The sequence below is a fragment of the Alosa pseudoharengus genome, unplaced genomic scaffold (genome assembly GCF_046254945.1).
Source record: "Alosa pseudoharengus isolate Yale_2024_CS ecotype anadromous, Long Island Sound unplaced genomic scaffold, YU_APseudo_1.1 YU_APseudo_1.1_scf_6, whole genome shotgun sequence".
Lineage (NCBI taxonomy): Eukaryota > Metazoa > Chordata > Actinopteri > Clupeiformes > Clupeidae > Alosa > Alosa pseudoharengus.
In genome coordinates, this window is record NW_027468848.1 from 32,959,808 (window position 1) to 32,974,807 (window position 15,000).

At 44.5% G+C, this 15,000-nt stretch overlaps 1 protein-coding gene across 1 annotated transcript in view; it reads left to right on the forward strand.

Annotated features, from left to right (window-relative positions):
• antxr2a (ANTXR cell adhesion molecule 2a) overlaps positions 1-11,795 on the forward strand; it is a 71,574-nt gene extending 59,779 nt beyond the window's left edge. The window contains exon 17 of the mRNA XM_076270256.1: positions 10,041-11,795. Within this exon, the coding sequence (XP_076126371.1) occupies positions 10,041-10,076 (36 nt within the window). The 3' untranslated portion in view covers positions 10,077-11,795. The remainder of the gene's footprint in view (positions 1-10,040) is intronic.
• The last annotated feature ends 3,205 nt before the right edge of the window (positions 11,796-15,000 follow it).

Genomic DNA, 15,000 nt, shown 5'->3' on the forward strand with positions numbered 1-15,000 from the left:
TGTGTGCTTGTTTGAGTATTCTTTGCTCAGGTCGGAGTGTGTACGTATTTGTGCGTGTGTGTGTGTGTGTGTGCATGTTGTGAATTTATAGTGTACAAATTTGTGTTATTCATATTCATCTAAATGCCGTGTTTCCGCTAGATTTTTCTACCGTGTTTCCGCTACATTTTTTTTTAACAGTGGCGGCAGCCCCCCCCCCCCCCCAAGAAAAAAAGGTTAGTAGGCCTATAAAAAACGGTCGAGTGACACTCGCGGGATGTTTTTTTTTAATTCTAGTTACTAATCACACCATTTTGCCTAACGTGACTTGAAAGGGACAGGATTCAGGAACTAAGACAGGCCCATCTTCTGTCTGACTCACGTCAGGTTATCCATGCATTAAACCACATTGTCACTTGAACACTTGAATATACCGGTAGTCACGTTGACAATGGAGAAACGCTTAGCTTACTTAGTTTATGACAGAAATTAATTAATTTACGACAGAAATTAATTACTTGGCCTGTGCTACACCTTTCCAAATTTTAGTTTTTGCAATGTTGACAAACATGCGTAGCACATGGAGGCTCCTGATAGCGCATGCCACTAACTAATGCCACTATCTATAAAAACAATATATTTATGGAATAAATCCATTGAAGTGTTGCTTCAGAAGGCTGGGCCTAATCAAAAAATGCTTGCATATGATTGAATAAGCCACTTTTCCGTCATCTATTGACGTGCTACTTCAACCACTCACATCGAAGCCAACCCATGACGCTAATAACAGTCTCACAGTCGCTTCTACGCTATGTCACATCTATGAAACTCCCGCCCTGCGTCCTGATTGGCTGTACCATAAAATATGGTGCAGAAATCACTCTCAATGGAAGAAGTCCCAGATGGATGTGAGTGAAGCTAGGCGGAGCTAAGCGGAACAAAATTCATCTGGCTAGGGTCAGGTTAGGCCATAATAACCTCTGACTAGTTTAGGCTACTTATTGTTAAATTGCAATTTGAGTGGCAGCCAGCAGGGGAGGATACGTCGCAGGATTATTTAAAAAGCAAATGTGCGTCTGCCCCGATTCTGATACCGTGGCGGTATTAATTAAACCGTGGGGGGCCGCCATGCTGAAATAAACATAGAGGAAACACTGAAATGTGTGTATGTGTTGTGGTTTTAAGTCACGTGTGTGTGTGTGTGTGTGTGTGTGTGTGTGTATGTGTGTGTGTGTGTGTGTGTCTGTGTCTGTGGCATGTGCGCTGTGTGTGTCATATGTACCGGTAGATGTGTGTTCTGTGTTGCATGTGTTGTTCTTTTTCTGTGTCTCTGTTTCGGTGTAGTACATTTGTGCATGTTAATGTGTGTGTGTGTGTGTGTGTGTGTGTGTGTCCTTCTGTACTATTGACATGTGCGTGTGTGTGTGTGTGTGTGTGTGTGTGTATGTGTGTGTTCAGTTATTGGCATGTATGAGTGTGTGTGTGTGTGGTTTTTATGAAGTGCAGTTATTTGGCCGGCGTTAGCGCGCGGCTCTGCTGCGAGTCCTCCATTGGATTCCACTTGTCCATTATTGCCATCTGTGCGTCCCTGTGCTCCGTCTGTGAGATGGACCTGCACGCCAGAACCACTGGCGTCGGCCACTCCGGCAGCCAGGGACTCCGCGCCCAGAACCTTCAGCCGCCAACCACCACCACTTACCACGGAGGCGGCGGTGGCGGGGGGGTTGGGTTGGTGCAGGGTACAGATTAGGAGGAGGAGGAGGAAGAGGGGTGTTGACAATGACAAAAGGAAAAGACCATGAGGGATGTGAAACAGGAAGTAAGGTGCCAGTGACCGCAAGGGAGTCAGAGGACAGACTCGGCCCTAGTCAGGTACGGCTTCAGACCGGGTCTACGCCAGATCGGGGCCAGAATGAGGCGCTGACTGGGAAATGTCTTCAACCTCACGGGGAAAAGCTGCAAGTGGCTGACTGGACTTAGCAGCAAGCGGGAAAAAAAGGTCTGTAGCCTCTCAGGGAAAGGCTGCAGAGCTGTTAGCCACATGGTTGCCAGGCAGTGAAAGACAAACACAAACAAACAAACAGACAGACAAACAATGGGGGGGATTATCCAGGACACGCATGTGCACATAAAGTGAAGTCACATCCTGATTGTCAGGGTCATGGAAGTGCTTCATATAGGTGAAATGGTCTCCAATATCAATCTCCAGTGGTTCCTCCCTAACAATTTACAGACTGTGGTATCAGGGCACTGTACGGGCCAGTGTTGTAGTACTCGAGTCCGAGACTGAACTCGAGTCCGAGTCATTAGCTAAATTTAGAGACTCGTGACTTGACTTGGACTTGAGCACTGAATGACTCGAACTTGGACTCGGACTCGAACTTGGACTCGGAACTTGCATTCGCACTCGCGATGACTCGTCGAGGACTCGACTTTTTTTTGTATATATCATAAGGCTATAATTGTAGTATGTCATTAGGCTATAATTTGCTATATGATTTTAATATCTAAATTATTTGTAATACTAATTTGAGTTAAAGTTAGGCTACTGCTTCGTGTCATTCACCGCAAGTCACATCATGTTCACATGCAAAGCAAACTAACGTTAACTTTAACACCAAAATGCCTGGAGACATGGCCGCCGCTATTTCAATGTAGTATTGCCAGGCAATATTAGTTCTCATACATGACATGACATTACCTAAGATTACACTCAGCCTAGGCTAAACATCACACACTGCTGCTGGATAGCTGATCATCGTGACTTGGTGAACAGTGTTTTTCCTGACTGACGCGAGAAGCAGGGTTCCATTCATTCATTTTCATTTGGGCCGTGCCCTGCCATGCTTCTGTCTGTTAATTTGCAACAGGCTATTATCGGATGAAAGAAAAATAACCTAAAAGTTTTCCCGATCAAGATATAGCATACTTCTTAATTTTGGTGTCATAAAATATAGAGTAGAGTGTCCATGTAGAGTGTCAACTTACGTGTCTGTGCAAGTGAAACTGACAAACTGAACCTCTTGTGGGTAGGCCAGAAACAACTATATTTAAAACCACGAATGAAGTGGATTACTGTTACTGTTCAAACGAGCGATTTGATAGCCTAATCCACTGCACGAAAAAAAAGGAAATAGCAACTTGTTCTATTTCTAACAGGTGACTATCGTAGCAAATAGTAGCCTATGGCGATGGCAGCTTAAAAAAAAAACATTTATTTCACTCATCTCGCTGAAATGAACGTAGAATGTGGCCTGTTGCGCAAAGAAATTAATTAGGCAGATGATCTGCATCTCCGTTAACTGTAAGCTAGTTTTCATCTCTATTGTTGTCTCCATAGTGTCAGTGAAGTGATAACATTATGCAGTTGCAGGTAGCCAGTGTTCACGTCACGGGAGTCAGAAAGAAGCTACCAAGACGGACCCTGCTCTTTTTCTGTCCCTCCCAAACTGCGCTAAAATTGTGTAGGCTATTTAACAGCCAGAATTTTGAAAAAATGCCCGGGGGAGGCCCTTTTATGATCCACACTACCTCTTACAAAATAGGCCTACTCCAACGTCCATCTAGCTCTTGTGAAGTATGAACTTCTACAACACTGCCTATACAATTGTCAGCAGTCAGTAACAGCATAATGTGACTTAATGGCCTGTATGATTGGGATGTGGATTGCTCATTTATTATGAGTAGGCCTATAGGCTATGGTATGGCTATGGTATGGTATTCTCTCCGATATAATAAATACAACACATTGGGTTTGGCAAGAAATTTGGCAATACTATTTTCACACAAGTGATGGCACCCCTGCTTGGAGACAGAAGATTGTCCGTTTTGCTTTTGCTTTTAAGGATTTCATCTGTAATGGGAAAAAATGGAACGACATGTAGGCTATGCTTACTTTAGTGCTGGACTTGGACTCGACTTGATCAATAGGGACTCGACTCGGACTTGAACACTGGGGACTCGAACCTGGACTCGGACTCGAGGCATAGTGACTTGACTACAACACTGGTATGGACTATACATTTCTTCAGGACTTGCCCGCGTAGTAGTTATCACATTGGATCTTGTTCTCTTTTCTGTTATTGATATCTAAGTAAGAGATGAATCGTCATTAGACAGTGTGGCATTACCATCAACGAAGAGCAGTGCAGCCATTCAGTAGCGCATTAACAGTGCTGCGTGTTGCAGTGTTGCATTAAAGGGTTTTATAGAACAGCTTCGAAGTGAAAGGGTGCAAGCCATGAGTGGTATTTACGACAGCTGTCTAAAACCAAAGGTTTGCGAACACTATTAGGTGTGTGTGTGTGTGTATGTGTGTGTGTGTGTGTGTGTGTGTGTGTGTGTGTGTGTGTGAACAAGGGCTTTACAGTCTTGTAAATTAAAGTGCTGAAAGGCCCATGGAATGGACTCAGTCACTCAGTTCTGTAGAAACCATCTCCCTGGGTAGCACCTTCATCCTTTTTTTCCTCAATCCATCTCTCTCTCCCTCCCTTTCAATTCAAATTTTCCTCTCTCTCTCTCTCTCTCTCTCTCTCTCTCTCTCTCTCTCTCTCTCTCTTTCTGTCAGTCCCTCTGTCTGTCTGTTTTTCCTTTTGTCTGTGCGTGCATTCCCTCCATCTCACGGCGTTGCGTGCGGCGAGGAGGCGAGACATTGCTGGCTGAGGCTGGACGTTGGCGCTGCAGCCCAGATGGCCACGAGGAGTTGAGTGGGCCTCCCAGGACGAGACGACCGGCTGGGCTAGGGCTGGGGTGACGTGGGGGATTTTAGAGAGGGGTGGTGGTGGGGGCTGTGAGAGGGTGTATTGGGTGGTAGGGAGGTGGGGGTGGTGTTTGGGACAGAGGGTGGGGGCCACGTGTGGAGGATTGCTCATATGCTGGCTCTCTCCTCGCGCCGAGGCCTCTCTGCAGCTGTCTCTCTCTGGCTCTGGGCGCCCGTGCTGTGCTGCGCCTGGGCCGTCCCCAGCCTCCACTGGACTGAGGTGACACCAGTGTGCAGCTGAGATGACTGCACCACAAAGAATCTGGGCCTGGTGTGGACCAAATGTGGGCCAGAGCTACGGCAGATCCGTTTCCAGAGTCAGCTGCCCTTTTGGTGCTACAAAGACTACAGAGATGCTAGGATGCTCCGGTGTTCTGCTGTAGACTGTTCCACTGCAGAGAGACAGTTCTGCTGTAACGTTGTTGCCGTGGAGAGGTCCACTGCAAACAGTTCTGCTGAGGAGAGTTCTGCTGTAAAGTTCTTGCTGTAGGGAGTTCTGCTTTGAATAATTCTACTGTAGAGTTCTGCCTTAGAGAGTTCTGCTATTGACTAAAGAGAGAGAGAGAAAGAGGGTTCCACTGCTGGAGATATCAGTGGATAATGTATTGCTATGGACAGCACAATATGTTAAAAATGTGCCTTTAGTCTGTCTCAGTATCATCTGTGTTGGAGTTCAGGAGTCGTGCTATAAAGTCGATATAGGGGCTCTATTCTTTATCTGTGGCGATATCAGGATGTTGTGTATTTATTTGTGTCTGTATCTAAGATACCTACTCCTGAAATGGTTTCAGTGCTCAGAATGTCCTGTAGCCGCACACACTCATGCATGCCAGCGCACACTCACACACTCAAATAGAGTGTTGTTTTGTCAGCGTCCTGTTTCAAATTGTTTTGTTTGTGTTGTGACAACATCCTTGGTTACTTGACAAGCGCAACCTTTTGAGTTCCTTCGTAAGTCATATATCAGCTACTGCTTTCAGGAACTGTCCTGGACAAATATGACATATCCACCCACATATACACACACACCCCACACACACATACATACACACGCACCCACACACACACACACACACAGGCAAACTGGATCTCACGTCCTTGTAGATGTGCAAGACATCCGTAAGGGATGTGTGATGGCAGGAGGGGGGAAACTGTTCGAAGTGTGAACATGCAGGCAGTAGGGTGGACACTCACACTTACCCCTGCACAGCCATGCGTGTGTGCATGTGTCTGTGCGTGTGTGTGTGTATTTGCGTGCGTGTGAGTGTGTGTGTGTGTGCATTTATTTGCGTGCGTGTGTGTGTGTGAGTGTGAGTGTGTGTGTGTTCAGACATGTCTGCTAATGTGTGTCTATAAGTGTGTATATACTGTATACACAGAAGCCCCAAAAAACAAGGAATCTGGCATACTGCTTCTTGCTTAAGAAAAAAAAGTATATTCTACCCAAATGGTGACATAGTATGCCAGCTCAAAATGTCCCTTTCTTTTTGCAGTATTCCAAATTTTCTTTATTTTTTTAGTTTATTTTTTAGCACCAGTTTTCTTTGGCTGAGCAGACTTTGTTTAATTACCATATATGCACAGGAGTCACTTCAGCAGTGAAGAAGTGGTCTCTCTCCTGTAAAACTCGTCATATGATGTAATCACCTTGGCCGCTAAACTGGCCTTGCTCCTGTTGCATTTGCAGCTGAAAGTCTCTTTCTGCTGGAAACTAAACAGCTATTGGAAGAAAACCAGGATGACATAGTGTTAAAATTCCCAGATACTTCCCAGAGTCTCTGATATATGGTTTTATTAAAGATTTGTGTGTGTGTGTGTGTGTGTGTGGGGTGTGTGTGTGTGTGTGTGTGGGGGGGGGGGGTTGTGTGTTTGGGAGAAATGAGAAGTTTCTCTTTACTAACTTGGAAAGGGACCGTTTCCATTACGAGTCAGTTGATGCTCCTCAAATGGTGATATCAGCCATACTTAAGTTGCATAGGCTTGCTCTCTTAGTCAGACTGATGTTTCACTATCAGTATTATTGGTGTGTGGGTTAGAGATGCAGTCCATTCCTCACCTTCAATCAAAGGATGCTCTCTGCTACTGTCTGTACTTGCATTGCACTCCCTGCTGGTCCACATGCCGGTATTTACTTTAAAATGGAGTGTGTGCCTGCAAGTTGCTCTGTCCTGTGTTTAAATTGGCACATTCAGCAGGGCAGCAGTTTGGACCATCAGCAGGCTGTCTCTCGTGTCATGGACGCAGGGGTGTTAGTCAGTAACCTACTTACCGTCTGTGACCTGAGTGACACTCTCACAGCAAACAAAGGAAAGAGCAAGAAAGAAAAAATACATCCGCTGTTCCTGTCGCTTTGTTTCAACATCTCTCTGCCCACCTACTCATCCATCTGTCCATCTTTCCATCCATCTCTTTCCCTTCTCTCTCTCTCTCTCTCTCTCTCTCATTCTCTCTGTCCCTGTCTCTTCCCTTCTCCATCCATACATCAGCCCATCCATCCACCCATCTCTCTCTCTCTCTCTCTCTCTCTCTCATTCTCTCTTGTCATCTGATGGAATCTCAGTGACATCTGCGGGCTGAAGCTCGTCGTCCTGTCCCCCCCCCTCCCCAACTGTTACCGTTGCTGCTGCTGGTGTTGTGTCGTCGTCGCTGTCACCGTGGTAGCACAAGTGGGCAGTGCCCACCCATGTCGGCTCTAGGGCTCAGTGGCGTTGTGGATGGCGAGCGTTGCCAGGACACCAGGAAGCGTGCACTGTATTGTTGCTGCACCCGCTCAGCTTTACTCCAGCAGAGCCCCTGCTTAGCCCACCAGAGTGTGCTTGCTCCTGCTGGAGAAGATGGTGCAAGCACACACACACACACACACACACACACACACACACACACACTCACATCTGCACACTCTCACACACATTTTTCACACTTAAGACAGACAGATAGACTTAAAGACACAAGCAGACAAAGTATCTCACAAAGTATCTCAATTTATCCACATGCACTTTTACGGTAACACACACATAGACACAAACATCGACACTTGTATGCAAACACACACACACACACACACACACACACACACATACACACACACATCCAGAAAAAGTCCTCCACTAAAGCCCTAAAACCCCGGAAAGTGTGAAATCCAGTGTGGTGGCTAGGCAGGCGGCCCTCTTGCCAGAGCAGCATCTGATGGGCCTTATTTGTTGACAGTCTGAGATTAATCGCAGAGGGTCCGTGTCACGTGGCTTAGAGCAAAGAGACCCAGCAAAAGCCTCTCTCCCCGCCATCACTCGCTTCTCTCTCTCTCTCTCTCTGCCATCACTCGCTTCTCTCTCTCTCTGCCATCACTTGCTTCTCTCTCTCTCTCTCTCTCTCCCCGCCATCACTTGCTTCTCTCTCCCTCTCTCTCTGCCATCACTCGCTTCTCTCTCTCTCTGCCATCACTTGCTTCTCTCTCTCTCTCTCTCTCTCCCCGCCATCACTCGCTTCTCTCTCCCCGCCATCACTCGCTTCTCTCTCTCTCTCTCCCCGCCATCACTCGCTTCTCTCTCTCTCTGCCATCACTTGCTTCTCTCTCTCTCTCTCTCTCTCTCTCCCCGCCATCACTTGCTTCTCTCTCCCTCTCTCTCTCTCTGCCATCACTTGCTTCTCTCTCTCTCTCTCTCTCTCCCCGCCATCACTTGCTTCTCTCTCCCTCTCTCTCTCTCTGCCATCACTCGCTTCTCTCTCCCCGCCATCACTCGCTTCTCTCTCTCTCTGCCATCACTCGCTTCTCTCTCTCTCTGCCATCACTCGCTTCTCTCTCTGCCATCACTCGATTCTCTCTCTCTCTCTCTCTCTCTGCCAACTCTTGGCTTTTTTTCTCTTCTCCGTCACATATTTCTCTCCACAGTTGCTTTGTTCTCTCTGTTCTTACTCTGTTCTTTTTCTTTGCCATCATATGCTGTTCTTTCTCTGTTCGTTCTTTCCTTTTATGTTATCTCTTCCTTTACTTTTTTGTCGTTCAACTCTGCCTCTCTTTTCTTGTTCTGTCACTTCAGGCCGCCCTGTACGTTTTTCTCTCTTCAGTTTTCTTTCTTTCTTTCATTCTTTTGTTTCTTTCTCTTATGTCGACAAGTCAGTGACTCTTATCATATCTGAGGGTAAAAAAAACATGGCCACAGCTATTCCACAATTGTAGGAGAAGGACTGAGAAAACAAAACAAACTGAGAAAACAGAACAAAACAAAAAAAAGCAATCAGCACTTAGCCACACTCATGGACTGGCACTTACACGCTAACACCCATACTCACACTCTGACATGCACTCACACACTGAAACACTCAGGAGGAATGTCAGATCTCTCTCACTCTCTCTCTCTCTCTCTCTCTCTCTCTCTCTCTATCTCTCTCTCGGTCTGCACTCTGCACTATGAGGAGTGTGTGTATGTGTGTGTGTGTATGTGTGTGTGTGTGTGTGTGTGTGTGTATGTGTGTGCTTCAATGGCTCTGTGGCTGCTCGTTTGAGTGGCCAGGGTTAGAGAGCGGACAGAGGGAGGGGTGTGTGTGTGTGTGTGTACGTGTGGGTGTGGGTGTGTGTGTGTGTAAGCAGGCCAATGGTAATAAGCTGTGTGAGAGCTCCCTCTTGGTGTCGGTCAGCTTAGTGTCTCTTACTACACCATCACACACAAACACACACACACACACACACACACACACACACACACACACACACAAACAAACACAAACACGCTCTTGTGGGCCTTGCTTAAAGTGACACCCTCTAGAACAATTTAAGCCTGCTTTACACGGATTGGAGGCAGGGTTAATGTAAGCCGTGAGACACCACACCAACATAATACAACAAAATTATCTGAGCCATTAAACTAGTGTAGGTGATGTGGACATCATCATATAGGGAGATCTGCAGTTCCTGCTTGTCCTGTTTTATTTTTGTATTTAAGGATTTAAAAACAAAATTGAATTACATTTTTTGTATTAGAATTACATGATTAATATAATTATCACTCCCATGACACATAATATAACTATGCAGAATTATATATTTGTATTCAGTTTTATGTATCTATCATTTTATTTACCTTTATTGTAATAAGTATTTTGATCAATTGAAGTAAACGGATATAATACAAATGTAATTGAATGATGAATATATATCATTTTATTTGGTACATTTTTTTAAATGTTTTATGATTTTAATGCCGAATACACTTTTGACAAATATGTGATATATCACTTACGTATATTTCTACTTCCAACATGCTAAAATATATTTTTAAATTGTTTTTCCCCCCTGTGTTTATAGGGACGTTGTATGAAATTCAACCGGGTCCCACATTAGAAGAAGATTTTGTGCATCCACACACTCACAGTGAGCAGGAAGATGGGATGAGGAGGAATAGGAGGTTTCTGAAGACTTTGTGGTTCATTCAATCACCACTGTACTTTAACTTCTGTCCAAATTGTGCACAACGTGGACTCTTTCAACCTCAATCTGTGTGCCTTGGTTGTGTTCTAATGTAGTCATATGCTCCAAATCATTGTAAAAAAAGAAAAAGAAAAAAAAAACAGAAACAGCTTTACAGGGGTGGGTTCTTTTTTATATGTATATTTTATTTTTATTTTTTTTACTTTTCCCTGAAGATTACCCAAGTGCATTATTGTGCCGGATCCGGTTAGCTTTTTGTGCGCAGTGATGGCTTAACATATTCCGACCATATTGCTCCTTCTGTGGAAAAAAAACTAATTTTATGGACACAGACGGAAGCTATTTGGAAAAAAAAGAGAGAGAGAAACTGAGAAGAGGAACAAGAGAGAGGGAAAGAGAGAGGGGGGAGAGAGAGCAAGAGAGGCTGTTTGCCGTTGGCGTGGAGGGAGAGTTAATCCCAGTGGGGCTGGCGAGTGAGAGCAGAAGTCCAGTGCCTCTTGGCTACATGTCTTCACACAATCCCTCCTCTCCAAGCGCAGTCCGTCTCACTGCCTACTGCCCGCTGGCCCGCCGGCCTGGACGCCTGTTTGCCTGGCGGGAGGCCTGTGACTGCCGATCTTGTCATTTTAACACTGAGAAGTGCACACGCATGACAAACTGGAGGAGTGGACGCCCCCGAGGTAGTGGCAGCAGTGGGACTTCGCCCCTTTCGCGTTTTTTTTTCTTTTTTTTTTTTCTCGCAAGACACCTTTTTTCCTCTTTCATTATGTTCTCGGGACAGGAAAAATTAATAGAGCGTTACTCCCCCGCGAGAGACAGGCCACCCCCGCGAGCAAACACGGGGCCCGGGCTACGTTCAGAGCGACGGGTGCGTCAGGACCTTGACACGACGGTTGGTGCTAACCCCCCCCCCACCACCACCACCACCACCACCCAACCCAGCACACACCCCCTACTGCAGTGAGCCTCCGCCTCCCCGATGCACAGGGCATCACTCCCAATAAGCATTCCCATCAGTTACGAGTTCTTTAAAGACATAGATACAGCTGTCTCAACACTGCCGGACTCGCCATATCACATCTCCAAGGCCTTTCTCTTCCTCTCACTCTCTTTCTCCATCCCTCTCTCTATATCTCTACCCTCTCTCTCTCTTTCTCTCGCTCTTTGGAGTCACAACTCACTAGTTCTCCCTGCATGAGAATATCAGAGTTTAATTAAAATAATTAAAGACAGCAGCAAGCAGCAGCCTGTGAAGATCTGCCTCATCCCGTCTCTTATGCCTTCTGACATTGAATGACCTATTACTGTTGTGCCGTGCGTTCTCCACAACCAAATGGCAGGGGTGTCCGAGCGCTCCGAAACAGGGAGAGAGCAGGAGATGTGGACGGAGAAGCATTGTTCATTTCCAGAAATCACCACACCCCCCCACACACACACACACACACACACACACACACACACACACACACACACACACACACGCTAGTGCACACATATAGAAAAACACCCCAAATGCATGGCACGATATGTTTATTGTTAGAATGTCTGAAACGTACTGTCAGGACAGGGCCGTATAGGCGTGTGAGCGAAAGCGGAAAACTCACAGGGGGGAGGACAGGCTGGGGTGGTGTTTGGGATGGGTCGGGGGGTGGGGTTGGGGGGGGGGGGGTGTAGCAGCTGAGGGGAAAGGCTCGAACGATCCAGTCACTTTCGATAGGCTACTTCAGATGCGAAATGGATATTGGAGTGGAAATCTGACAAAGCGCGCGAGGCCTTGACGGGAAGTGGTATAGACAATGACCAGTGGCGGGGTCAGTGGGACGTCTCCGCGCAAGCGGGGAAGCTTATCAAATGACACTAAAAATAAGTTCAGCAACCATCAAGTTTGAGGGGGGACGCCGGGCGGGCGTGTGGGCAAGCGGGCGTGTGGGCACACCCATCCCCATCCCTGCGTTTGGGTTGGTGGGCATGCAAGTGTGCGAGGCGGAGGGAGGGAGGGAGCGAGCGAGCACGGCCATCTAATTATTCCTTTGTTGTGTTCCGTCACAATGTCAAGGGACGTACATAATTCCTTTGGCCAAATATCAACTCCATACAATGTTGTGAAATATTTTTCTCATTTTTTTTTTGATCTCCTGCATAAACATTGTTACATTTGGCTCATCCATTTGTGTGAGTGTGTGTGTATGTGTGTGTGTTATTTGGAGAGGTAGATAGTGCACATGCTTCTAGTATATTTTCTGTGAAACCAGAGAAGTGTTACTAACCCTTCCTAATGAGATATTTACATAGTGGTCACAACACAGCTTTTCACCCTAATAACTCATCACATGAAATTTAACAGCAATTTATCAAACTAGCCATCTCCAAAATGGACACGGGGAGATGATGGACTGTCTCATCTCGCTGTGTGTATCTCTCTCTGTCTTACTCTCATTATTTGTGTTTTTATACTGCTCTTTTTTGTTAATATTATTGTTTTGTGTCTTACATTCATGCACATTTGCATTTTTATACATTTTTTTCAGGATCAATTGTAATTATTTTTGTTTAATTTTTTAACTGAGTTTTTGTTAAGGTACATTCGTGTGCACCAGAATTGTTGAGCTCAATGTTTGATCTTCTAAATGGTCTTGGCAATTGTCTTTTTTTCTAAAGAATGAAAATAAATATATACTTTGCCTAGAAATTAAATATATATTACTATTCAGCCACATGGAAGTCCCAAAGTTATTTAATTTAATTAATTTTCCCTGTAAAGGATGTCATGTACAATATTGACATTGAATGTCTAATTTGCAAATCTTACCATTTGTAAATGTAATATATAATTCCACAAAATAATTACTGTTTTTTTTTACATGAAATGAAAAACCTAAAAACAGCTATGTCAAAATTGTAGCACATTACTGGAGTGTAATGTTTAAAATTGTCCAAATGTTAATAGAATGTTAAAAGAACTCATTTGTCTTGTTATGCACTGTTTTTTATATAATAATAAAATATCACTACTCACAATTGTTTCATTATGCATTGTGTTCATTGCTCTTTTAAATATAACACTTTCATTCTGTTTTGCTTAAGGTTTAGTGCATACAGGTATACACAGACCCAAATCATAAGATGCAAGAGCTAAACTAGACTCTATTTATAGACTTTCACTTTTTTGTAGGATTCCATTCTGAAAAATGCTTTCTGGTAAATAAATTGGGCAAGACATTTAAAATCCAACTGCGCTTTAAGAGCAGTGTCTATTTATTATGTTGATCTCACAATATGTCACTTAGAGAGAAGGCGTTTCTATTGTTGTGTGTCCCTCTGGTGGAAGTTGGCCGAGGGCTCCCCTGGGATGGCCTGTTTACACATTCACACGTGTGTGCAGGGCATGTAGTAGTACAGCGATTACACTGTATTTTAATTAAAGCAGATGAGGACTGCTCGAACCAGACAGATTCTCCCTCTGGTCTTAGCTCTCCTGGATATCCACACACACAAACACATGCACACACACACACATACCAGCGAACATACAATACACTCAAGTCCAATTTCATCCTGTATCCAACCGTCTTTGTTTACAAATAACTAATCACATGGGGGGACATTTTTGAAGACCACAGCAAAAACAATTGTGAAAAAAATGGTTGTTGTAGATATAGATGCATGAGAGTTGTATATTTCTGATCTTAGGATAATAATCAAACTAAAATCTTTCTAATGTAATACTGCTTACTCAGCATACAAATAATCTACACAGTCTAGTGCTTTTCTGTGCATTATCATCTATTTGCCCCGAATGAAAAAGGGGCAATAGAATAGTAATGGAAAACAGAAGTGTTGTCACAGACAACACATGTCTCAGCATTTCTGGAGTACCTGCATCCCATGTGCCCATGAGACATGGCTACCAGCAGGGACTAAATACTAGAATGTGCCCTTATACGCAGCAAGGGTAAAATAATGTCATTTTCATGGTTGATTAGGTGGGACACAGAATAACATGTAATAATATACTTATATACCGGTAACAATAATATAATATAATACACAATAATATATATATATATATTTTCATGTTTGTCAAGTCCGCTACTGACCAGTGAAGTACTTGTAGAATTTCTAATCAGTCATAAACACTGAAATAATTTACACATACATCTGAATGCCAGACAACACGTTTTCACTACTAAAGGCTTGAACAGTTTGAGCCTAAAATGTTCTTTTACACTTCCTCAGTGTGTTTGGGCAGAGCTCTGTCTCCCCTCTGCCTCTCTCTGTCACAGCATGGCCCTGTGCCACTGTTGGCCAGCAGCGCTGATGGGTAACAATGCACCGACTAACACACATGCTCATACAGACATGCCGTGGTCATTCTCTACACAACCCTGGATATGCATACTGCTCACATACCAACCACATACATATAACATACTTATATTTACACAAGTTTCAAGAACAGACACACGCACAAACACACACACACACACACACACACACACACACACACACACACACACACACACACACACACACACACACACACATTTATTTGCATATCTGTGTGTGTGTGTGTGTGTGCGTGTGCGTGTGCGCATGTGTGCACATTGTTATACACTTTGTGTTTAATGAAATAGAAATTATGCTTCTTTATGTCCTTTACAGTCGTTCTCTTAAATACAGTCATGAAACCATTAGTTGAAGCTGAGCTTGTGATTTCACCACCCTTAAACAGACCTGATGTGTGATGTGGAAAACCTGATAGCCTCTGTCTGCTTGTCTCTTTTCTCCATATCCAATACAAATATCATATGTCACAGTGCAGCTTTCCTGCTGTGGT